The following is a 27,112-nucleotide window of genomic DNA, read 5'->3' as shown; positions in this document are numbered from 1 at the left end:
CAGACACACTGTAAATACTCACAACTCAACAAAATACAGACACACTGCAAATACTCACAACTCAACCAAATACAGACACACTGCAAATACTCACAACTCAACCAAATATAGACACACACTGCAAATACTCACAACACAACCAAATAAAGAAACACCCTGCAAATACTCACAACGCAACCAAATACAGACGCACGCAGCAAATACTCACAACGCAACCAAATACAAACACACTGCAAATACTCACAACTCAACCAAACACAGTAACATTCTTCGAATACTACGAAATACAGACACACACTGCATATTCTCACAACGCAAATAAATACATAAACGCTCTCCAAATTCTCACAATGCAACTAAATACAGAAAAATGCAGCAAATACTCATAACGCAACCAAATAAACGTGCTGCAAATACTCACAACACAACCAAATACAGAAACGGGCTGCAAATACTCACAATGCAATCATATACAGAAACATAAAATGTCAATTTTCCTTACGATCATAAACATGCATATGAACTGAAAACAGAACAGCATTCAGTGTGGATGACTGTGTGCTAATTTTCAGGAGGTAGAAAAAATGAGTCTTGGACACATTTTCTGACAAGTGATAAATTAGAGTTAAAAACAAGCATGCTAATTACAGACGTGTGAAGAGCAGGAGAAATAACCTCAAATTAGCATCAACACCCACTTTGGGACAAGAACAGACAGAGAGAGAGAGAGAGGGAGAGAGACTTACAGACCATGAGAGTTCATTCAAAGTTTGTGTGTCGAGTGTGAATTTTCATTATTTTTGTGTTTGAGCGCTTCTTTTGATTGAATAAGAATGCATGTATGTGAAATATGTACCAATAATCCCAATGCAAATAAACCGATGTGTTGTGCCAAAACAACACAGTACATCCTTTGTTTTCCACGTTCACATATTTCTGTACAAATCCATTTAGATGGATCTATAAACTAGAGTTGTGCTTGCTAGTGGAGAAATCACCACCGCAATGCCTTCGGTGTTTCGGTGGATTTTAGTGTGCTACTATGCAGTTGCAAGGTGGTATTTTTGCTATTCAAACCTATCGTTCCACAATCAAATAAAAATGCTCACGAGATCACAAAAAAAATAAATACCTGACACAAAATTGTCTGACATAGACAAATATACTGATCCAATGGCTATGATATCAGGAGTTTTTGTCAAATGTTTTCTTTGTAAAATTGAACGCGTTGTTTTATATTATATGAATTATTAAGATTCACCAAGGCGTCAATTATTTGATCAAAGTGATCATTAATAATCAATGATATTGTACTGTTTCAAATAACTGTTTTGTATTTTATTTAGAAATTTTACTTTAATTATTTAGATTTTTTTAAATAAATTATACATTTTATTCAGCAAGGATGCATTAAATTGATCAAAAGCGACTGTAAAGATATTTATAATGTTACAAAAGATTTCTATTTCAAATAAATGTTGTTCTTTTTAACTTTCTATTCAACAAAGAATCACAGTTTCCACAAAAATATTGATTGCAATACAAACTGATAGTTTGGACTCAATAGTTTGCAATCCCCCCCAAAAAAGAAAAACCCAGCTGTGAATCACTAAATTGCATGTTTAATTCAACATGTAGTACTCACTTATCAAAATTAAACTATGATTATTTTGCAGCTTTCTTTTCATTCAAATTCAACAAATGTATGAATTTAAAAATGAGTTTATTTTGTTTCCATTTTTCTCACTCTAAGTCGAGTCAAAGGCATTGCATTGTGAGATACACTACACAGTGTGATCTGGCTGTATGTTGCACACTTTTCAGTAAGTAATCCTAGTCCATAAATACTGACAATTTGCATTCTGTGCACATACTGCTAATCTAGCAGGTGTAGTATGTCATTCTGAACATGTATCCTTTAACGTGTCCAATAACATGTTGCTACCCTGTGAGGAAACATTAAGTCACCGTGAGAATCTGGATCAGATCTCTAGAGACCTCCCATTCAATGAATCACACACCTCATCCTATCCATCCCTGCTAGTGTTCATATTGGGAAGGCGGGTCTGTGAGAGAGGGATGGGGGTGGGTTTGCCCTGCGGATAAAGAAGACAAACACATGTAACGTTACATTCATCATACTGTATGCACACAGACCCGTCGCATGCAGAGGAAGATCCCATGGTAAGGATTGAGAAATGAAAGGGTGGGCGTTCACAGAGGACCCAATGGGAAGACAAATACCCTCCGTAACGACAGACAGAAATGGCACAGGAGAGGGAGAGAGAGAGAATGAAGGAGGTGCTCTATTTCTGCCCAGCGCTTCTCAGGAGATAGTGTGCTTGTATGGGTTCTCCTGGTCACATGACCCTGTTCCAACCTTGGAATGGAGAGAGAGAGAGAGAGAGAGATAGAGAGAGAGAGAGAGAGAGAGAGAGAGAGAGAGAGAGAGGGGGGGTATTTCCATTTCTTTCATCTAAGAAATGGAAATACATATGGAAATGGGAAGGAAAGAAAATAAAAATAAGAGGAAGGGGAAATTATTATTTTTTTTATTTTTATTTTTTTTAACAGAACAAAACATGACCAGAGAGCAAGAACAATGTATCAAATGAAAATTAAATCAGTATAAGTGTCCCTATTTGTTCCAAAGTCTTTCAAATTTGTCCAGTTGTAAATGTAATCCGAACGTGATTTTTTCCATTTTCCTTATGTCCATAATAAGGTCGATCCATTCCTTGATTGTCGGGGGAGTTTGAGTCATCCATTTTTTTGTAATGGCCTTTTAATTAATGTGAAAAGGAAAATAAAAATAAAAATCCTACTTTGTGAGGGTCAGGTTTGTTTCTGTTGTGTTTTGGTTTGATTGTCTGTGTCTTCATTCCTTGTTAGTCGTCATGGTTTCTAATTGAATTTCTCATTATTGCCACCTGTCTCTTGTTTAGTTTCCTTTGTTTCCACTGTGTATTTAAGCCTTTTATTTCTGTTTCTCCAGGTCAGTTCTTGTTAACACTCAGTGTGTTGTTTTTTATTCATTTTTTTACTAATATTTGCTCTTATGATCGCCTGCGTGTGTTTAGTTTAATAAACGGTTTATGATCTTGGAATTCTCCTCGCAGCTTCATCGTCGTGCTTGCTAGAAGCCAGACGTTACAACCCTTTCTATCTCCGCATTTATTTATGTAAATAGCTTTCAGAGGAATGTATTTTTCCCATGGGAAGTGTTTTTTTATGTAAGATCAAGGCTGGTTTGGTGCTCGGTGGCCTGGAGGAACATTTACGCCGCAGCATTTCTGCACAGAAACTCAGAGATGCGATTTCATTTGAACACTGTTGCTTTCACACAGTGGCTCTCAGTGACCCTGAAAACAGTACAAGAACCAAACCCAGACTCGACTGATCCGCTCGAGGACAGAACTTGTATGTAGAAGTCATTGAAAGAGCAGGTTAGTGATCAAATAAAATGATGGACAAAAAAATTAAACCAGAAACCTTTAAATTGAAGCGGTGTAGGTATAGAGTTTGAGTTCTATATTAATGTATAATGCATGCATATCTGCAAAAAACACCTACAGTATTACATGGACAAATTACTTTTATTACTTCATAAGTAGCATAAAGCACTATTTAGTATTGCCTTTTACTTCGAGGAATAATTTAATTATAACTGATAAACTGTTTTTTCAGGTGATGATAAAATGGGCAGATGGGCCATAGATTTGACCAGAATATCTTTTGATATTCTGGCCAGTAAATCTAGCAACCACCCAAGAAATCCCTAGCAACCCCCTGGCAACCACCTACACAATAAAGCCCTATAACCACCCAGAACACTTTTGGCATTATGGCGGAGAGTTTTGCATGGCACTTTTTTTTCAGATGTACATTTTATTTTATTCTTGTTCCTAATAGTTCTGTTACTTTTATTTTACACTTTTAAGAGCGGTGTCATTTAGCAGATGCTTTTATAAGGGATTTTACTATTAGCTACACTAAAAAGGGTAGGCAATTTGTTTTATGAACACTTTTTGTTATACTGGTGGAAGCTCTCTTCACATCCTGATAGCATTCATTAATAGAAGTGGTATAAATGTATATAAAAAAATCTTCTGTGAAAGTCTCAAAACCAAAAAATGTTCCTCCAATCATTGCATTCGGTCCAAACAATGATTCGGCTTGAATCTGACTATTTTCTCAATCTGAAAAAAAGAATACCTTGTACACATGCGCAGTGCCATGATGCTTGTGTTTATGTATGTTTTACGTATTACGAACTTTAGTTAACGAAATGACGGAGACTGAATATTTGCTAAAAAATCTCTTCTGACTTATAAGCAGCTTTTTTTCTTCCAGATATGTCAAGGCAAAAACGGCCAAGAAAATGTCCTGTGACATTATCGTGGTGGTTCTGAACTCGTTTTGTTAAATAAAAACATATATGCAAATCGGATTGCAACATGTAGGAATTATGCATTCAAGTAGTGCAGTAGACCTGTAGTCGGCACGAAGAATACATGGACAAAAATAGGAGCATCAAAAATAAATGCACAATTCATGCAGGGAGCAGTTTAGTTTAGTTGTTGAGAGTCACCGCCTCAGGGAAACGCTCTTATTGCCCATCATTGTTTTTGTTCCGATGGCTCCGAGTCGCTTCGTGGAGGATAGTGGAAGATGTTGACTGGCAGGATGACCTCCAAAAAAGCCATCCAATATGTCAGTAACTGCATTTTTATTAGCAGGATGACGAAAACAACACCGAATGAGAATTTCTTTGGCACTGCCTGAGGTATTTTGAGAATTGCACAAGGCCTGTATATGTCTGCCTCCGTCAAAAGACAAGAGACATCCTTCAAATCCCAGCGGATCTTCACTCGTCGAGTGATTCATGGCTCAGCGTTCAGGACCTGGAGTTACAGAAAGGAAATAGTGAAATTAAGACGACATGTTTAGGCTGCATTTAGCACGGCAAAGACAAGCGTTCACAGTAAAACTGTTTGTTTTAGATGAATGAGTATCAGAATCAGTGAATTATGAGAAAAATATAATGCAAAATAACTATTTAATTTCAGAAATTCTGTGTCCATCTCATTTTCTCTCATTGTGGATATAAAAAGTTGACAGAACTAATGGGTTAGTTCACCCAAGAATGAAAATGCTGTCATTATTTACTCTGTTTACCACGTGTGATAAATGTATAAATGTGAATAAAAGCCTAAATTCAATTCGTTCATCATAAAGGGATTGAGTCTCTACAGAAAAATTGGACTAAACCGCTTTCTAACTGAGTTTTACAATCTCTTTATGAACTTTTTGAAGTGTAAAAGCGGTAGTTGCGTAGCGGTCAATGGAGGGACAGAAATATTTAGTGTAGCGTCAGTTCTGGTAGTTCACGCTAGTCAAGCTCACATCAGCTGATCCACGTCTATCTATAGGAATATGACTCGTATATATCACTGTATACATATATAAGCTCCTTCAGTATTATCAGCAGCGATCACGTCTCTCCGGAGCTCATTACCCTCCTCCATCCCCAGCTCCTCCTGTCGGCAGTCAGGATTTGGCCTTCTGAGTGCCTTTTGAATCAGAATAAATTCTCAAATTAGGTTGTTCCCACCGGCCATTACATATTTAAAACAGTAATATCCTATACTAAACCTAAACTAATCTTGACAAACTATATATAATTTGAAAGCTTACAATCTCTAGTTTACATATTTGGTGACTGATTTTCAAAATAAATGACAGAGGAGCCGTAATTTATCAATTTGCAACAAGAATATTCTCATACTCCTAAGGCGTGTTCAGACCTTTATTTTGAAATAGTGATGAATATGAAAATCATGAAATAATGGTAGAAACCTCCATTTGTTTTCATGCCAAGAGTTCAAGAGATAGCATCCATTCAATTCTTAAAAAATATATTAAATATATATATATATAAAAAAACTGAATCACCATTTGTGAAGTGGCAGCGAGCTATAATGCACATACGTGTTTCTTAGAGGTTGAATTCATTTTAAAATCTGCCAAACCATCCTATACTTCTGAATAGGATGTCAACTTCATAAATTGTATGACAATTGTAAAAATAATGGTTCAGATCACTCAAACAACATATGGAAATGGAGGCCCTTACATGGGCAGTAATGTCAACTAGTGGAAAAGTTTGTTACTGCGCCCAAACAAAATCTCACTGAAAGCTTATTTTTTGAGATATCAACCTAAAATTTGAAACACAACTTGTTCAGATTTTTGGCTTTGATTTTTTTTGGTGCATTTTTAGAGTCCTCCAGGTTTTGAATATATATATATTTTATATAAAATATGAATAATAAAATTTTTAACATTGTACATTTTCATAAACTCAAACTTCTATGACTTTTTTTCTGTTGAACTTTCTTAATTTATTTCACTTCTACAAAAATGCCAAATGTCTTCTTAAAAACAAGACCAATCTTACATCTATATTCCAAAGCATTCTTGAATTACAACCATGTAAGTTCGGAATGTGCATTTTCATGGCTATTTTAAAAAAGGGGGGTGCCGCTTAAGGGGTTAAAATCTTAATGATATCTGCAATACATTCATGTTGGTTCTGTTTTAGACTTAGGAGGGTTCTCGCTGCTCTATAGTTCTTGCCCAGAACAGAACTATACCGCCAATCCTAACTAGGCCTATATGCTAATTGTCAATCGTATTTGACGATAGTGGTCCTGACAGAAGTCTGTTTTCATAAAAAATAATCTTCATTTGTGTTCTGAAGATGAACGAACGTCTTACAGGTTTGAAACGACGTGAGGTTGAGTAATTAATGACAGTAAAATTATTTTTTTGGTCGAACTAACCCTTAAAAAAAAAGAAAGATTTGCAACTTTAATGTAAAACACAAAAACAAATGTGATATTTCAGAGGGAGAAAGTAAAAAAAAACTTGGGATAACATGCATAAGTGCACACCCTATTATAATTGGGAATGTGGTTGTGTTCAGAATGAAGTAATCATGGAACTAATCTTGCATGTTTTTTTTTTTTAATGATCTATAACAAAAAACATCTGTTTTAATCATTATTCTAATAAATAAAAAAAAACGTATCTGAACAGTGAATGAACATCTTTACTGCTTTTGGTAAGTTTATATGTGTTTGTACTGTCCTGTTGATCTGAGGATGGAGCACTAGTGCCCTCTTGTGGAGAATATTCAATACTGCAGTGGCCCCTGATCCAAAGTATTGCAGGACAATGACCAATGCATGGTGTGTAGGTCCAAGAAGTGTCATTTCAATACATGTATGACTTTCAGTTTCAGCAAAGTATGTACAATTGAAATATGCAAAGTTGCATTTTGCATCCTAAAACCATTAGTATGAAAAAAAAAAAAAAAAAAGGTATAGCCTCAAACTATACCCTGCATAGTATTTTTTTAAACTTATTTTAAAAAGTTTTACCTAAACACAAATTTAAAATGTAAAAAAAAAAAAAAAAATCCCTTGAGCTGTGAATATTTGACCAATATCAGCAGTACAACCAAAACTTTTAAAATATATTTTTAACATAACATTTTGGGTATAGCCTACATTTTACTTTGTACAACCCATTTTAAAGGAATAGACAGGCTTATATGAAAGTAGGATCCTATAGATTGAATTATTTGAAATGCAGAGGCTGATGTAATGCTGTGTAATTCAATCATTTTTTGAACATGGTGTATATATTTGATTTAAAAATAAATATTTAAGAATCCTAACGTTTATTTCAACATATGCACACATTTTGAAACACAATAAGAAACGCTCTGAAAGCAAAGGCCTCCAAAGCTGACCGAAGGAATGACAAAGAAAAGTCTTGGTGCATCTTGGGAATTGTAGTTCCGCGAGTGCTTATAAAACTAGTAAATATTTTTCCACCCATACGATTAAAAATAACATCCGGAGAGATGTAATTATCTCCCATGATTTTCATCCAGGTGTTTCGTTAATTACTCTTTGTTTAGCTGGATTTTATTTTCTCATTTACACTACACAATTGCAGCCGGACACAGGAAGAATGTGTGTCCGCCCCTTTCACACCCTCAACTACATTTCCCAGAATGCCCTTCACGCTATTTGCTCTACTCTCGCTTACAATGCATTCTTGGAATTGTAGTTTAAACCGGCCGTGCCAGGTTGTTGCCTCACGTCTGGACGAGCATTATACATGAGGATCTGCAGAGGGAAGTCCATCATAGAAATGAAAATAGAGGCCAGGTAATCTTACTTTTCTTACGATTAATACAGAGACATATGAGCACGTGGAAATAAGAGTATGTATGAAGACAAAACACGAAGGTAAAGCGGAGTTTACCGGTTGCGCAAAGGACAGAAACGCCAGCGTTTTATAGCTGCGTTGGTGTTTTCCATGTGAAGCAGCGAAACAACCCGATTTTGTGGCTTTGTATAGACTCTAAACACTCGTTTACTTGCATTACTGGTGTCTGACATGTTTGTTAGGATGTATATGTTATATTTTTGGCCATATATGTACAGACAGCACAGCTTGCACCATGACATGAAAAATAAACCGGCCTTTATTATGCCGCAATATTGTGGACGTCTCATGTTCTACGTGGATTTCACATCAACTTTAACGCGATATTAAACCATAAACACCTGAATATATGCTGCAGATTCGATGTAATTATGCAACACGGGCGCTGTTGAGTCATTGTCCAATCAGAGGCCAGATTAATATGGCAATGCTATAAAATAACAAAAGATAGCGTGGCGTTACATATGTAACATACACAGGTCACACCCGATTAACAAGACTTGAAGTATTGTAACATGAACAATGTTGCAGATTTAGCTTAAGGACTGAATTGAGCTGTCAAAACCATGTGGTCGACAATCACCCATATGTTGACACTCCCATCAGTTTCTAAATGCTGAAATGAAAGTATTATCTGCAGGTGTGCCATGTGTATTATTGCTCTTAAGCCCTAAACGCAATCTAATGATATTCTAATAAAGCCAGGAAAACAAAAACAAAAAACTTGGGTATAGAGATAGGGAAAACATTTCAATTAACAGCTATCACCGCACTTCCCTAGTTGATTAATCACAGTACAGTAAGACAATTGCTTTGTATAACATGATTTCCGAAAAGTGATGTTAAAATATGCAAATTAAGTATTATCTGATTATAATTAACATGCATCTCCAGAACATAAATCTAAACCTTGAAACCTTCAAAATTATTTTATTTGATCACTCCAATAAAAATGTACATGGTGTCATTTAGAAATAAAATAAATCAGGCAAATGTTTTACAAACAAATATCTGTGTAAAATAAAAAAATGTCAGATTATAGATAAGAATGAAATAAGACTAAATGTTTGGTGTATGTAAGTGCTGCACAAGTGGAGATTTCTGAAAACTAATTTTGAGAAACGGCCTTTAAAGATATATATTGTAATTTAAATCTTTAGACGCAAATCAATTTAATAAAGCATAATAAAACAAGCACTTCAGTGTGCATTTTGGGTAGTGGATGTTTTCTTTCCGGTAGTCAGAAAGCAAAATAGCCCAAAATAGAAAATTAAGTTTAAGTGTAATGTTTTATTTGCCATTTGTACCGGTACAGCTATACAGGTACATAGGAATTTTTGTAGCAGAGCTCGTTGAGTCAACATAAAAGTAAACATAGAAAACCGGCTATCAAGCTACACACAACACACTACACACAATAAATATACTATAAAAAATACAATCAAAACCTTAAAAAATACATTCAACGAAGGGCAGCTTAAACCTATGTCAAGCAAACCCCCACACTAACAATTATTACTTTAAGATTACTATTAAATTTAAGATTGCTCCACGTTAAAACAAATATTGCACTGTCCCAAGATACTACATAATGTAAATATTTAAAAACTTACTGTAATAAACATTTTCTATCTAACAGAGACCGCCACATGAACACTGCATAGACTTCCTGTAGTGTCTTGCTTGTAGACAATCAAACCTATTGGTTTACTTGTATAATTCTGTCATTTTCTCTTCTAGACGTGCTTGAGGTTTTGGAAACATGTCCAAGAAAAGGGGCAGGTGAGTAAATACAATACAAACACACTTTAACATTAGACAGTGATGGTATCAGAATGATGATACCGTGGCACTTTGGTATATGATGATATTGAAGGAATGCCAAAATTCATGTAACTTGATATGATAAATACCATAGAAAATAAATTTTTGCATGATAAATATGGAAGTGCCATGGTTTACCATCACTGGCTGCCATAGTGATGTGCAATCTGTGGGTGAATCGTTCTCTTGAGTCGATTTTCTTTTCAGTGAATTGGTTGAATCAGTTCTGATTCATTAGCAGATCAGTCTAAATCACATATATCTGATTGTGTTGAGTTAGGGATGTTTCTATAGGGACACTCAAACCAGAACGATGAATCGGTCAATATTTGGTCATTTTGACATTATCACCAATAACCAGTTGGCTGGTTCACAGATTAAAGGGATTGTTCGGAGTAATTTCAACCTAGGGTCCTTTGCACCATGACCTCGAGCCAAACACTTCCCTTGGTCGAACATTATTAAAGTTAGAGTTTATTAAGAGATATCAACCGAATGCTAATGAATCCAAGGTTGTATCTCGTAAATTACCCCGGAATGGCATCAAACTTCTACAGTAGTAAAAATAGGTTCTGTACTCATAAAACGAGGTATTGTAAAGTTTGTAAGTACATTAGGAGTTTATTTAAATAACACTTGCCTGATGGCTTATGCTACCGCTAACCCGGACGTCGAGGTCACTTCCGTGATTTGGGAAAAGCCTGTAAAAGTCCTGGCAGAAAGCGATGCATAAGGATGTAGTGTAACGACGCCCAGTTCCAGGAATGCACTAATGTTTTGTTTGTAGTACTAGTTTGCAGCAATTATTAGTTATTAATTATTATTATTTCTATGGAGTGTTAAATTCACTAGCTTTTCCCTTACACTTGTGAGTTTTGCAAAGGATGTTTACGGGCTTTTGATGGCACATTGACTTTCAGCCATTGACTAATAAGTGTTCAAGTATACATCTCATTTGCTGTAATTAAATTGTGTTATATAAAACTTTACTCTCCAGAAATTTGTTTCAGAATCTGCCCACATTGGTCGATCTCTAATAAATGTCATAAAGTTCAAAATTGACTAATAATGAGTCTGCACATCATCGCTCAGATTATCAACAGGACCAGACTGGAAAAATAATATTTTGGTGTCAGGATTGGATTATGCTGTGATATTTCCAGGAATGTGTTTTCAATGTTAGAATTGTTGAGTGACAGACATACTCCAGTAGAAGTGAATGATTAAACTGAGCTCTGACTGAACTCATGCACTCGGCTGAACTAAAGTTAGTTGTTAGTGGTTGGGCGTTTTACTGACCATTGGGTCGGCCCAGTTTTTGCGTTGGCTTTAGTCGGACGCCGTCAGGGTTTTTTGACCGATTGAGCATGTTAAATCAGCATCCGTTGGCATTGGCTTCATCGTTGAGAGAGAGAGAGAAATCTAACAGCCAGTTCAGCTTAGAGGGTAACTCTCGCCAAAATTGATCCTAGGCTATTTTTGTTAATCTACTCAAAAAAACATTAATGTATAAGCATAATTAGAATGGAAACGCCACTTTTAAGTTTGACCATATTTTTGTTTTCGGTCAAAATGCCTTTTAAATGGGAGTGAATGGGGCACGACTATGATAGCATCAAAATCTCTATTTTTAAAACACTAATGCGGCTCGACACAACATGAAACTGTGCTGGAAGTATCACCAGCGGCTCTACACATGAACTCCAGCATTGACTACATTGTTTGTGTACACAACATTTACAAAAAAAAAAGGTTTTGTACGACTCACTTTATCAGTTAGTGTTTCCGGTGGCTGGGATTTTGTCAGTCAAAAGTAGTCGATCTCCGAATGCAACGTAACATGAGGAGAGTAAAGATGGAAAACGCCTAAAGCTTGTTGTTTCCATGACATATTGCCATGAGCTAAGTGTCTAAGTTATCATGCTTTTCCTTGGAATTACAAGTTCATGACATTTCCTCATATGGAGTCAGTTCATTACGTTGCATTCGGAGATCGACTATGTGAGATGTGAGAAAATGCCAAGAACTGTCTTGTAGTTTGTGCACCTTGTCAACGTTGTGTTGTCGTTAGGGATGCTCATATTGACCGTTTAACCGCTAACCGAAAGTAAAATCTTTTGACCGATTAATACTATCAGTTAAACGGTTTAAAAGTAAAAAATAAATAAATATTTGTAGCTTTTTGTTGTTGTTGTTTGTTTGCTGCATGGTTAAAAAAAATAGTATATAGCTCTGTTCTGCATGCTGCTGTTTACACGTTAAAATAAACCCGTGATCATCTTACCTGAGCATACCAATGCGCAAATATTTTCATAATAACATGAGCCGACTGGAAGGAAGAAAGTGATCAGCATGATTGATAGTCAGCATGGTAAGCAAACGCTGCTTTGTTTCTGGTTTGTATATCTGCAGTCCCAGTTTTTGTTTCTCTTTTTGAATGACGTATATTAACTATTGATACTTGCTCCTGATATTTACTTACACACAGCCGCAGAACACACACGTTATTTTTTGTCAGTCACCTTTAGTCCTTTGGTGTGTTCAGCTGACAACAGTTAACTTTTTACTACTAATTTCTATTAGGCGCCTGTAGAGTCCATGTGAACCCATTTTATTTTGGTAATCTGATGTATTTCTGAGTGAGGATATTAAAGAAAAAATATAAGGCAGGAGTTTTGGAATTGGTTGGATTGTGAAAAGTGGCTTTTACAGGTCAGAATAGATCAAGGTTGTTGAAAAATAGGAGGGCTTAGGCCTACATATTGATGAAAGATTATGAAGACAAATTATTTTATTTTTTTTACTGTTTGGATTCGGTAAGATTTTAAAAATGCTCTTAAAGTCTTCTGATCACCAATACTGCATTATAAGTGTCTTTACTGTCACTTTTGACCAATTTAATGCATCATTGATAAATAATAATGTCTTTCAAAATATAAAATTAGTGTGTAGTGCACTCTAAATCATGCAAAATTTTTATTTAATTCGTTATCAAATTTTGGTAACATTTAACAAGAAGGTTTCATTAGTTAATGCAGTAACTAACATGAACTAACAATGAGTAATATATTTGTTACAGTATTTCTTAATCTTTGTTAATGTTAGTTAATAAAAATAGTCTTTGTTCATGTTAGTTCACAGTGCATGAACTAATGTTAACAAATACAACGTATGCTTTTATTAATGTATTATGTTGAATTGCACATTAGTTTAGATTAATAAATGCTGTTCTTTCTTAGTTCATGTTAACTAACAAAACCTTATTGTAGTGCTACCAACAGTTTTATATCATGCCTAGTTTTTAGACTGCTGATATTCATTTTAATACCACTTTAGATTAACGCACAGTATGTGAGCCATATGCATTGATATCATCTAAGAGAGAACGCTGTGCAATATAAAATCGATCAGATCATAATCCGTGTTTGAGCGGTAAACCGATCCTTGATTAGCAAGTTCAGCCCATTATTACGCTCCTGTTTTTCCTCCTCTCGTCAGGAAGCGCAGCAGTGGCGAGCTGAGCGACAGTCTCACTCCAGATCCCAACAACCTGCTGGGCCGACGCATCCAACACAGCTGGAGGGAGAAGGGCGCGCTGACCAAGTGGAAGGGCACCGTGCTGGACCGCCTCAGCGTCAACTCCTCCCTGTTCATGGTCAAGTACGACGGCTTCGATTGCGTCTATGGCATCGAGCTCTTTAAAGACGAGAGGGTCTCCAACCTGCAAGTTCTCACTGAGAAAGTGGGTGAGTAGGTGGATCTGTTGTGCTGCAAACAGGAAACAAGCCAGTGACAGGAAGTAGCACATGTGCAAGGATGAGCAGTATGTATAGTGCATGAACGGTTACTAAAACATTCTGTGAGAGTGAGTAGTATGTATGACAAAAATGTCACGGGGTGAGTAACTGTATATTTAGATAAGGATATATATCATGATATACATACAAAAAAATTCAATTTCAACAGATGACTTGAATAGCTCTATTTGGAAATAATGAATCATTCTATATAGGGGTGCACCGAAATTTCGGTTGCCGAAAATTTCGGCCGAAAATGGCATTCTCGGTTTCGGGCCGAAATAAAAAAGCCAGCCGAAAATGAATGTCAACCGCGCCCCTCCCATCCGCGCACAAGCGCTTGGGTTTCTCTCACGGTCGAGCTGTCACTCGTCATTAAGAAATATAAATAAATATATATTAAAGTTTTTAAAAGAAGCCATTTTCGGCTTCAGTTTCGGTTTTCGGCCAAGTGCATCCTAAATTTTCGGTATCGGTTTCGGTTTTCGGCCAAGTGTATCCTAAATTTTCGGTATCGGTTTCGGTTTTCGGCCAAGTGTATCCTAAATTTTCGGTATCGGTTTCGGCCCAGAATTTTCATTTCGGTGCATCCCTAATTCTATAATTTTGTAGGGGAGTGTCTCTGCATAGAAAATAATAAACAAATTAAAGCATGGATAAATACACTGTAACAAAGATACAAATTAAATAAACAGTGCTTTGTTTTTCAGTTAAGTCTAACATTATTTAGGTACAGAAATAGAATAATCAAGTGTAAAATAACACTCCATATGCCTATTCTTTACTGTATAAAGCTACAAACGTGATTTTCTCTTTGTATTTTGTTGTTTGATGAACATTGACACGACGGCTGCAGGTTTATTAGGCTACTGTCACTTTAAGACCGAATGCATGTATCCAATGTAATGATACGCATCCGTTTTCTTTCTCAGTTGTTTATGTTCACGTAAGCCTTAAGCGACTGTTTGCGGATACTAGCCGAGAAGGCCATTTTGTGTGTATGTGTCCTTTCATGCACAGAAAGATGAGAAGGAGAACCGAATTCGGTGTTCCCAGTTCTCTTTCGCTCGGATGGTTTAAAAGTGCTAGAATGTTTAAATTGACAGGACATAAAATACGAGCAAACTGTAAACTTTGTGTTTAAACTGCAAATAATCCGAGAATCACGTGCGTTTCGAACCGAACGATTCCTATACTTCCCACATCTTTATTGCAATATCGATGATAAAAGGATATATAGTTTTTTTTTTTTTTTTTTTTCTTTATTCAATGATGTGCACATCTGTTCCCCAATAATCATAATAAAGTTAAAATAGACAGAAGGGAAAATAAATGAACTGACTACTAAAGCACAAAATAAAAAGACTGAATTGGAAGACATTTGTTTTTGATGATATTTGCAGTTGAAATAATGATGGAGACTGATTATCGTATCAGGGTTATTTTAGTTAACTGAAACTAAAACAATTTTCATTCATTCATTCAGTTTTTATTAATAAAAACTATAATCGCATCATGGTGATACTCAAATAGCTCTGTATATGCTTAGATTTATGCCGTCACAATTGAGAATATATGAAAACGGCACGATATGTTGCACAGCCTGGAAAGTAAATGAGGGTTTAATCTAGAAAAGGATGAATATGAAATATTGTGACAAGAATTTCAGTGCCTGTTTGTTTTGCACAGCTTTAGTTTACATAAAACTTCAATGCTTACTATATCTTAAGTCTAATGAACTATTTTGCATAGTAAAATAAATAGTTGTTAAATAGTTACAATAAATGCAATTATTTCATAAATGTACACTACTAAGATTTTTTGTTTTTAGAAGAATTTAATACTTTTAGTAGTAAAAACATTTATGTGTTATAAAATATTTAGCCTATATTTTTACTTAATAAATAAATGCTGTTCTTTTGCTGCTGAAAACTTAGTTTTGCCATCACATGAATAAATTTCACTTTTTATACTACGTATGTAAAACATTTTCTTGAGAAATCAATGCCAATATTTGATCAACCCCAGACATTTGAACTGTGTAGGTAACTTTGATCACATTGCTGTTTATAGTTGCATTAATTCAACCAATTACATGCGTATTTCAGTGCAATTGAACATGGTTCATACAATCCCAGTCAGTTTTCAGAGCTTTTATGCCACAAGAGCTCTTAACCAGGGTTTCTGTTTCCTAACTCTTCATAGTGAACAACAAGATCAAGGTTCCTCATGACGCGGAGGAGCTGGTGGGAAAAGCCGTGGAGCATCTGTTCGAGAAGGAGGACGGTGAGAAGAACGAGTGGAGGGGGATGGTCCTGTCCCGAGCGCCCATCATGACCAACTGGTACTACATCACATACGAGAAGGACCCTGTGCTCTACATGTACCAGCTCTGGGACGACTACAAAGACGGAGACCTCCGGATTTTACCTGAAGCGGGTAAATAAGTTGATGTTTTTAAGAAAACCTTCCTGAAGTTAATTCCATTTGAAAGTTATTGAATCTCACCTTTTGCTTGATGAATTTCACACTTTATATTATAATACTAGAAATTGTTACATTCAAATTTATGCAATTAGCAGGCAAGTTTAAATTGCTGCTCTGCCAATGCTTCAGAACCGAGATTGTTCTGTGTGACTCTTCTTACGAAGCATCTCTTAGGCCCTGTTTACATCAGGTATTAAGATGCCTTTTGGTCGATCGGATCACAAGTAGACGAGGGAAACACATTCCCGTTTACACCTGGTGTTTTAATCAGTCTCTTCTGTCCACTTTCAAACACTTCTGTCCTGATTTCTTCGAGGGGAGAGTCTATGGACAGATAAATGTATGTTTAATTTTTAGATCTTTCGATCTAATGGACGAAATTATCTTGCGCAATTTACATATGAACGCGACCGGAGACGACGGAAAAACACACGGAGGGTATCAGCTTTAGTTTCTGCTCTGACAGCCGCAAGACCAGCCGAACGCTGTGAGTGTGTGTGTTAGAACAGGGGTTCCCAAACTTTTCCATGACAAGGCCCCCCAAATACCACTAGGTTCTGGCCAAGGCCCCCCTTTTGCAGGATTGTGTTAATGAACCCATCGACAATACTACGGCAAATGAATAAATAAAACATCTGTGAACATCAGATTATGTGATGGTGTTTGATATCAGCCAATCAGAAAGATTATAGAGATGCACCGATTACAATTTTCTAGGCCGATTCTGATTTTTCATTGAGTTTGACCTGCCGATACCATTTTTCTAACTACAGCACATTGATTACGTAACATGCACGGCGAAAAAAATATGCTCCGCTCACGCGCCGCTTGCGGTGTGAAACGGCCGTAATTCACGAGGTTTCCTACATGTGTGTTCCTGTGCACGTGTGATGCTGATGTTGCGCGATGTTAATCATGCGGCGCCCAGGTGCATTTGACCGGCATTAAATCGACATATGTCAGACTGACCGGCCAGTCGCCTAATCTCTAAAATATTAGAATTAAATGTATAATGTTCAGATAGGCTATGCGACAAATTATTATAATGATATTTCATAACAATTCTCATAATTTCTCCTATCATTTACGATAGGTACTCTTAATGTTTTGTAGCTTTATGTTTATTAGTTGTTATGTATGTTGTTTGTGCTTTTTTTTTCTTTCTTCTTTTGTATGTCTGGGACTACGGATGGAAACTAGCACTGTGCTAAATCCGGCGTATTTACGTCAATTTCGATTGTACGTTCATTAATATGCACTGTCCCTTCTAAATAAACAGAAAATAATAATATAAAAAAATGTGTTTATTTTTTGTTGCTTTTTTTTCCTTCCAACTTGCTGCGGCCCCCATTTTGAAAACCCCGGTGTTAGAAATCAGGAATGATGAGAGAACATTGTGATTGATACGTTTTTCATCTCCAAACTAATCTTGGGTCTTCAGCCGACAGTTTAAATCTCGTTTGGCTAGAGCGCTTCACATAATGTATACGCAGTCTTTTGTGGCTGTTCAAACACTATTGATCACATGAGCGTTTACACTACAAAAGCAATCCGATCAAATGCATTTTCCACTACCTCTTTAAGTGGTCTAAAGTGGAGAAGCTCAAAATGTTTTACCCCGTTCACACCTGTATTTAGTGTCGTCCACTTGTGATCCGATCGACCAAAACACATCTTAATACCAGTGTACACAGGGCCTGAGAGATCTTTTATCTTTATCTATTTGGCTCGATTTCTCTACGGTCTGTCAGTTTCTACATTATCAGCTTCCTCATTATCTCTACCTTGATGATAGATGCTGTTCTTTTGAACTTTCTATTCACCATAAAATCCTGAAAGAAATGTTTCTTGAGCAGCAAATCAGCATATTACAATGATTTCTGAAAGATCATGTGACACTGAAGACTGGAGTAATGATGCTGACAATTCAGCTTTGATCACAGGAATAAATTACATTTAAACATTTGAACACACAAATATGAAAAAATTGTTATTACTGTATTTCTCACTGTATTTTTAATTAAATATGGCAGTTATGGTGAGCATAAGCGACTACTTTTTATAAACGTTAGAATTGTATATTATTGTTCTGTATATAATTATATAAAATACTAATATTTAAATTAATAACATGCATATATATATATATATATATTTTTTTTTTTTAAATTGCATTTCTTATTTTCTATTAAGACAATAGGTAGGTTGAATTCAATCACTCATTCCAACTCATTGTGCAGTAAAGTGAAGTTTCAGTTTACTGTTTCCATTTCTTTGTTTCCGCAGAGAATAAACACCTGCTGCCCGCAGACAGGAAGCCCGGCGAGGAAACAGAGAGCCTTGTGGGTAAGCAGGTGGAGTATGTGACGGATAAAGGAGTAAAGAGAACAGGCCTCGTCATCTATCAAGTTCCCGCCAAGCCGTCTGTCTACTACATCAAATACGATGACGATTTCCACATCCACGTGTACGACCTGGTCAAGACCACCTAAAAGAAACAGACAAAACAAAGAAACCCGAAACTAACGCACTGCTTCACCTCTTCGTAGCTTAAGTGTCATCGCCTCTCAGTGTACAGTCTGCCATGCGAGGAGGGACTGTGTGAAGCGTACGTGTACAGGGTTTGTTATTTTCAGTTGATGCCATTGTCCACAATTGTCATATCAAAACAACAGTGTATTTATACGTGCGAGTTGGGCATCATTTGGTGTTTATAATCCCATGGAATATCTTCGATTCAGCCGTAAGCCCTGGAAAAGGTCAGTCTCGTTTTTCGAGATTTGTGTATGAATGTTCTCGTCTCGCGAGACAGCGAAGGAGTTTCTTGCTTTTGAATTGTAAATAGTTCTGGTAAAAAAAAACTGTACCATCAGAGAGACATTTGATTACAAATGAAACTGATCTATTTATAGAACTAATATGCTTCATAACAAACGTTTGCTCCCAGAAATGCAGTTGAAACCTTTGAGTTGGCGTTATGTAAGGCATTGTGTCGCTCTTTTAGTTGTGATTTCCCCTCAGATCAGATCAGATATGCAACGAGATGGAAGTGTTTCTGCTTTCGGCCACCTTTTAAAAGATGGTTTTTGATTTTAAAAGCGAAAATCCAGTCTGTAAAGGCATTAAACTAGGACTATATCTGGTTTTGAACAGATGTAGCATAGAGGAAGGCATGTTTTTGAAATGGTTTTCTATAGTGATTTAACCTCAGACGAGTATTAAATGACTAAAGTGCCGTCAGGTCCTGTATTGCAGCATCATACTGTAAAATGCTCAACGAATAGGGTTGCCCGTTTTGTCCTGTGTGAAATCATCCGTTTCTCGTTACACATTATGTTTTTTTTGTTGACTGTAGAGCACTTGTTTCTAACACCAAGCCACGCGATTGTGAATGTCAAGCATAGCAAAAATTAAACCAGTCTCCTTTTTTGATTGTAGCAAGATGACCAATGCAACTAGATGTATTCAAACTGCTGTGCATTGTCATGCTTTTAATTGAGCAACAATCAGTTATTGCAAAAACAAGATTTTGTTCTGATTTGGCGTTTAATAGGCCTTGATTTAGTAACACACGAATCCAATCCAGCAGGCTGGATCGAGCCATTCGAGCTCAATAAACATCTTCTCCATTGCCTTACTGTGAGTTAAAGGCAGATCTTCAATGATGAGAAGCTTAAATTCACCTTGTGTTATTGTCCCAGCTGATATGAGGAAAAATCCTCAAGTAAAAGAACAAATTTGTCTTAAGTTTCCCCTCGTGCACGACGAGCTTTATCATCACAGCACTTTTAAAGTGATAAAACAGCAAAACTTTAAATGTCTTTTGTGGCTTTTTTTTTTTTTTTGCTATTCTTGCTTTTGGCATAGCGTCACGTTTTGTTGTAAATACTGCACATGAGCAAGTTCGTGTTGCTGATTTGGCCTTTTTTGTTGTTTTTTTTGCTTGTAGTTTTTGCACTTTATTCTTACACTGTCAAGCTTTTCTCCAATGTGTCTCGCAGGAAGTCAAAGATTACAAAATGAGGAAATTATATATGGAGTGTCTTGCCGATTGGCATCACCGAAATGAAATCTACAGGAAAAATCTACATCAAAACAAAATTTCTTGAAATTGAAATTGCATTTGTTGGTTTTTAATATGACCATAGTTTGCCAAGAATCTACTTCATTTTTACGCAAATTCTATCATTTTTATGATTAAATCTAACACTATTAATTTAATTTAATTCGATCACACCCAATTTAACCACTTCTTTCAAACGACCTGTACATAAATTAATTTGGTTATGTAAATGTAATGTAAACAAATGAGGATTTGATATGTAAATGTTGGATGTTCAGCGCTGCTCTCTGATTGGGTGTGTTTGCTGATCTTAACTCATTCTCCTGCTGTGGTTTTGCATGTGGTTATTATCATCTCTCGGACAGACCGACGGTTTTTTAATCTTTTCAGTACAATAGCGCTTCGCTCAGATTCATCAGTTGTTTATTGTGCAGTTTTCTTCTTGTTAGATATTCAGTATGTCATTATCAAGAACACACAGCATGTTTTTTTTTTGTTTTTTTTTGGAGAAGATAAATTGTTTGTTTGTCCTGACGCCAGTAAATCCTTTGGGCAGCCCTTCTGGGATCTGGGATTATGGGAAAGTATTGTTCAGTGAAATGACATGTTGAACGTTCAGCTGTGGATATGGATTGAGTTTCCGGTCTGTTTGCCATGACATCAGGTGGAATATTTTCTGTATATTCTCCGTTGTGCTTTGAAAACACTTGTACTATATTTCTGCTTTCCCTGTGTAGACAAATCTTGATGATTTCAAGCCGTTGGAAATGTTCAAGGTTTCACGAGCCTCAACCGGCTTCTGCAGTTTTTCTTTCTCTTAACTGTGAACGAGTAATTCTCTTTCTGGCTTCTTTGTAAATGTGTTTTATTGTGTGGTCCGCGAGCTTCTGCCGGTTCTTCTATTTAATCTGTTTAATCTTTTGCTGCTTTTTTACCAAAGTTACGTTTCAGTAGGTGACATTGACGACGAGTGTCAAACTATTCATCCTGTCTGTTTGTTTGATGTTATCGTAAATAATAAAAGAGATATTTTTTGCACTGAAAATAATTGTTGGTGTTTTGCTGTTTATTGACTTTTTACTAAGACGCTCATGCCATTTAACTTTCCCCACCAGAGTGCAACAGTCGGGTTCTGGAAGTAAAAGCTCCATACATTTTTTTATTTTTTTTATAGAGAAATTGATTTTGATCGATAATTTATCAACCTTTTAAGACAGAAATACTGTGAGCTACAAGGTTGTTAATGGAGGCCCGCATTATTTCAGCTTATTTTTAAAATAATTGTTTAACAGTGGAATTCCTGGTGAAAAACTACATTACCCATGATGCTATACAGAAAGTTGACCAATCAAGAGAGTCGAAAAAAGGTGCCAAAGTAGCTCTTTAGCTCCGCCCCCTCCCATGAAGCACTGCTAATGATGCAATCAACGTAATTTCTCTAGTCTACACTGTCAAAATACTGAAATTTTTGTATATTTGCATGTTTTTCATAATACACAATATATATTTGTTTTTATACCAATATTTGTAAGTGCCATTAAGTACACAGTCTTGTCTTTTTGACAGATTTTCACAACAGTGTTGTGATTCACCTCGTAGCTGATTGGCTTGATTTATGGCTTATAACTGATAAAATTAGTTAAAATAGTTAAAATAACGTATTAAATTATTGGAAAAAAAATAATACTTCTAACCAATATTTGAAGCGCCATTACGTCACGGAAGACTATCACAAGGGCTTCGGGCTCCATTTGGGACAGGGCCCTACTTCACTTTCCTTGCATTTTTAATCTTCACTGTCACCACCTGGTGATAAGGCCTACAGCTCGTGTTAGATCACAGATGCCGTAAGTCGTCCTGTTTATGAAACTACAGTACATTTTTTATTTTATTAAAGAGGTAGGGTTAAGGAAAGGTTTGGGGGATAGGTAATTACCAGATAGGTCTGAATTTATTGCGCAATTTATTGACTGTTTTAGGCTACTCATAGAAGTTATTTCATTGTTCATAAGATTCGAAAGCCTTAGCCTACAAACATTTTTATACATACAACATATAATAAATGTAGCTACTAGATTATTTTGGTTAATGACTGTTTGTTTGTGGAAGGCGTAACTTAATTGTATAACCTTTTTTATGATTTGTTAAAGGGGTCATGACATGAGAAACCAAATTTGCCTTGATCTTTTGGTATATAAGAGGTCTTTGTACCATTAAAACGTCCTGCAAGTTTCATAGCTTAAGACTTCCTCCCCATTATAAACAAATAATTTATTTAATCAAGCTCTAAATACAGCTCGTTCTGGATCCATGGTAAGAAGTGACGTACCAGCGTTTGCATAAGTGCAAGGCAACTACGCTCATTTCGTATCGTTGTCGCGCCCGCGCGCTGCGCGCCTCACAAGTGTTCAGTCGACGGACAGCGAGTGGGTCTGTGTACAGGGAAATTACGATGCCGCAGATGTGCTGTTCCTGGCTGTGGACAAACAACATCTTTGAAAACGCTGCGAAAGATCCAGTCATCAGGGAAAAATGGATGCACTTTATTTTTTTGCGGACGTCCCAGTCCATTTGAAGGATGACTGTTTTGAGAACAAATCCCAAAAGGATGCTGGCTTTGCCAGAAAACTGTTGCTCAAAGATAAGTCCATGCCGACTATTCTGGGCTCAACAACGACGACGCAAACTGTAAGTAATGTATTTTAAACTTTAAACTACTTTTTAAATACGCCGAATCCGCAAAGGTTCTGGCTGGGGGCGTTAATAATTGATGCATAGGCACTGACGTTAGCCAATCATAGCAGTGGGCGTTAACACTGAACTCTTAAAGGGGAAACACCCCCAAAACAGACTGTTTGAATCAGAGGATGAGAAACAGGGTGGGAAAAGGTCATAAATCACTACATTTTAAAAGGTTTTTTTTTGTAAAAAAAACTATAGTAATACTATAATTGCACCTAAGGGAACATAATAAAAAAAAATAAAAAAAAAACATGTCATGACCCCTTTAAAGCAGAATGGTTGTAAAGGTGTATCTTCACTACAAATTGTCCTGAGATTGACCCAGTGTTATTTTAGTTTTATTAATGTTTAAATAAGCTTTTATGTTTTAAGTGTTCATGTTAATATTTGTTTAATATTTTAGTATTTTTTAAAGCTGCAATCGGCAAATCTGGCAGATGTCTATGGGATATAGCCAAAATTTTTAATGTTTACAACTCATGCCCCTCCCCCACTACCTCCGAGCTGTGCTCGTCAATGCTGTGCACCAGATGTTCTTGTGAACGCGCCCGTCTCTTCAGCATAGATTTCTACAGGTGTTTTCTTTTCCTTGGTTGTTTTGCACCTCCTATCTCTTGTTTTTAACCGAGGAATTCACGCTTTGTACAATGCAACACACCTGCGAACTTCAGGCGGGTGCATGTTAGCCTATATTGGAACGTGCGCGAGCCGCGAGGGGGGAATCTGTGGCGTGTGCACGAACTGTGATTGACAGTCAGATCTCACACAGCCCTGCGCTGATTGGACCAGAAGAACCGGGAGCGGTGGATTTGTGCAAAACAGAACAGGCTCCAGGTGGAGGTAAGAAGCACGTTTTTTCCCTAAAACTGTCTGATTTATGTTGTTCTGTCAGAGCATAGTGTTGGTTTCAGTGAATATGATAAAAAGCTTTAATATTGCTATTTCGGTTTAATTTAATTTCAGTTTTAATTTGTTTTAGTTTTTATTTATTTCCTGTTAATAATGTTAGTGCTTCAACTTCAACTTATTTCAGTTTATTGGCAACATTTCAAATTTTCATTTAGTTTAAGTTCTTCAACTAATATTTGTTTTATTTTATTTAAGCTTTATTCGATTAACAAAATGTTTTAATAGTTTCCGTAAACGATAATAACCCTGATTTTAATCCACAACTAGTGCACCAACTCACAATAATCTGAGCTAAAACATTTACAGTTGTAAGGGTCTGCAGGGGTTCAGGCTGAAAGACTGCCGAATGACTAAAGAAACGTTGTCAGCAAGATGGTAGAAAACTGTACATTTCTTGTCTATTACCACCCACTGCTACTTATACCAATGACGGAAATAAACGCAGTTACAATATCTTAATATGTGGGAGAGCGTTGCTATAGAGAGTGACAATATTGTATTGCAATAGGTAGCACTTCAGTTCAAAGTCAATACCAAATCAAGTTAGCACATCCTTTGTAATTGAAAAGGTTTAATGACAAAATATGGTTATGGTTACACTTAAAATAGTTACAAAATAGATGTATGAGATGATAACTTGTACCATTAATTGTACCCAGCATATATAAAATGTTACCTGAGAGAGAGAGACAAAGAAAAGAGTCTTGTTACATAGTTACAATCTTGTTTTATCCTTTCCCTGACCATGTGACTTTAAACTGTAGTGGAAATTGTTAATACGAATACAACCTACTTAATCTGACTTCTTCACCATGCACGGACAATTTAAACAACTTCCGGTTGTTAAAGGGCACCTATTATGGAATTTTGAAATTTACCTTTCATGTAGTGTGTAACATAGATCTAAGTGAACAAAAACATCCTGCAAAGTTTGAAATATGAAAGTGCACCGTATATAAAGTTATTGTCTTTCAAAAGTGAGAGTCGACTCTGAGTCATTTTTATGAATCGTTAGAAGACCGAAGCTTTTCTCTGACTAGATGACGTCAACTTGTCAAGTTATTTGAATACGATACGCCCACTTATTGCGCTCCAAGGCCAGGGAAAACATGAAAACATCAGGGCAACAAGACGCTGTGTTCTGAAGTGCGGCTCAAAAGCAAACTTTTTTCATCTGCCCAAGGAAGCATTTGAAGACTAAGTGGCTACAATTCACTATACCACAGAAGTATAGTCCGAGCCTTGTGCTTTGTTCGCGTCATTTTGAAGACGATTGCTTTTTAAATGCAATCAAACTTGGATTCGCGAGCTGGCTGATATTGAAGGAAGGTTCAGTTGTGTATTTGCATCAGCTTCCTCCGTATCACTGTAAGTGTTATTAATAATTTTTGCTTTTATATTTTATGTAGCATGCTTAATAATTATTTTGTTTGTTGTAGCACCGTTTAGCTTCTAGGTCTTCAATGACAATTGTATTGAGATATGTGAAGTGTTTGTCGTTGTTTTCGGAGTTGTCTAAAGAATAGAGTAATACCTCGTAGTAACGTAACTGCATTTTTTTTGTGTGTAAAAACGTTATGTTTATGCATCGGGCTAACGCAAACAAAGACTGATTGTGCTTTTACAATATGAACTCTGGGCTATGCTCGCTAACATAACATTAAATTCTTTATATTATTTTTCGTTTTTTACTACAAACTATAAAGCAGTGGACTATAATCATTATTATAATACAATTTAATTGATAAAAGTATCATTGTACTCCGTGTTAAAAATAAGTATTATCTCTGTAAACACTGCTGGGTCATCTGACCAATCAACGCAGATTAGCGTCGCGCAGAGGAGGGGTTTGAAAAACGAGTCGTTGAACGAATCATTTGGGAGTCGGTGAGCAAATCAGGTAAAAATAAATGCATATTATACGAAAACAAAAGTGTTTTTTGTCATTGCATGCATGTAAAACTATTGTTGGGGACTCCCACAACAACATTAGGAACATTTTAAATGTCATAATAGGTGCCCTTTAAAATAATAACGACAGTATCTCAAGATAATTCCCTGAATACTTACAATACAATACAATACTTCCCTGAAGTAAGGTGACGGCGTCCCGTCAAAAAGCTTCTATCACTTCCTCAATCACACACAGATGTTCTGTTGTTGTCTTGAGCGTATAATCTGTTTCTCAGCTGCGCCGCATATACCTGACACCACTCCCAAGTTGATCTTTACAGAAATTAAGTTTTATTCACGGCCGGGAGATCACTGGCCACAACAACCAAGTGAGTCTCCTGAATAGAAAGATACATGTACATTTATATCATAGAGTTGAGTAAAAATCAATGTCACTCAGGTCTTCTTCACTGTGATTGGTTTGTAATGATCTAAGCTAATCATGTGACTGTTTGTTCTACTGTGTTAAGCACTTTTTGGTTAAGTTATAAGTATATATGGCCTTTGACCTGAGCAGCATTATAGTCTGCATTTCTCTGTACATTCAATGTTGCAAAATACCCATTACATAATTTTGGGTCAAATATGGACAAACCCAGCCATTGGGTTACATTTTTAAATTTCATTTTTGATCCAACGTTTGGGTTTGTCAATATTTGACCCAACATTGGGTTAAAGCAACCCAGCATTTTTTAAAGTGTACATAAAATATGTATATCACAAACCCAAATGTGAGACGTTCAAACTGACCAATCAGATAACTATAACTTCCCCCATTGTACTAAAGGTGTGACACTTCATCGACCCCCACAGTAGGCCTACACACACCTCGGCCTGCAGGTCTTGATCACTATCAGCCCCTCGGTGCCTCTAGGGACTCCAAATGCTCATTTGTAAGTCAACAGTGCAGCAAATATCTTGGATTATTTTCAATCCTACACAGTTTCAGACAAAGCAATTTAAATGATGTCACACAGAACAATAGAGCAGTTTTAATGTTTTCTTCTTTCTTCTGTTTTGTAAATGTAAACAG

General features: G+C 36.3%; 1 protein-coding gene across 1 annotated transcript; it reads left to right on the top strand.

The window, feature by feature from the left end:
• The first annotated feature begins 8,011 nt into the window (after positions 1 to 8,011).
• Positions 8,012 to 21,516, top strand: LOC306999102 (spindlin-W). Its single transcript, XM_079613571.1, has 5 exons — positions 8,012 to 8,243; positions 10,045 to 10,086; positions 13,627 to 13,874; positions 16,131 to 16,364; positions 18,699 to 21,516. Exons 2-5 carry the CDS (start codon positions 10,067 to 10,069, stop codon positions 18,902 to 18,904), a joined length of 708 nt encoding a protein of 235 aa, XP_079469697.1. The 5' UTR covers positions 8,012 to 8,243; positions 10,045 to 10,066; the 3' UTR covers positions 18,905 to 21,516.
• The last annotated feature ends 5,596 nt before the right edge of the window (positions 21,517 to 27,112 follow it).

The sequence above is a fragment of the Phoxinus phoxinus genome (assembly GCF_949152265.1).
Source record: "Phoxinus phoxinus genome assembly, chromosome: 5".
Classification (NCBI taxonomy): domain Eukaryota; kingdom Metazoa; phylum Chordata; class Actinopteri; order Cypriniformes; family Leuciscidae; genus Phoxinus; species Phoxinus phoxinus.
Note: the sequence above shows the minus strand (reverse complement) of the source record. Positions and strands in the feature narration are given on the sequence as shown.

Excerpts from the sequence above, each read along its gene's own strand:
- LOC306999102 (XM_079613571.1), top strand. The coding sequence starts at position 10,067 with ATGTCCAAGAAAAGGGGCAG. Across the intron at positions 10,087-13,626 it reads ATGTCCAAGAAAAGGGGCAG|GAAGCGCAGCAGTGGCGAGC; the intron begins GTGAGTAAATAC and ends TCCTCTCGTCAG. Across the intron at positions 13,875-16,130 it reads AGTTCTCACTGAGAAAGTGG|TGAACAACAAGATCAAGGTT; the intron begins GTGAGTAGGTGG and ends AACTCTTCATAG.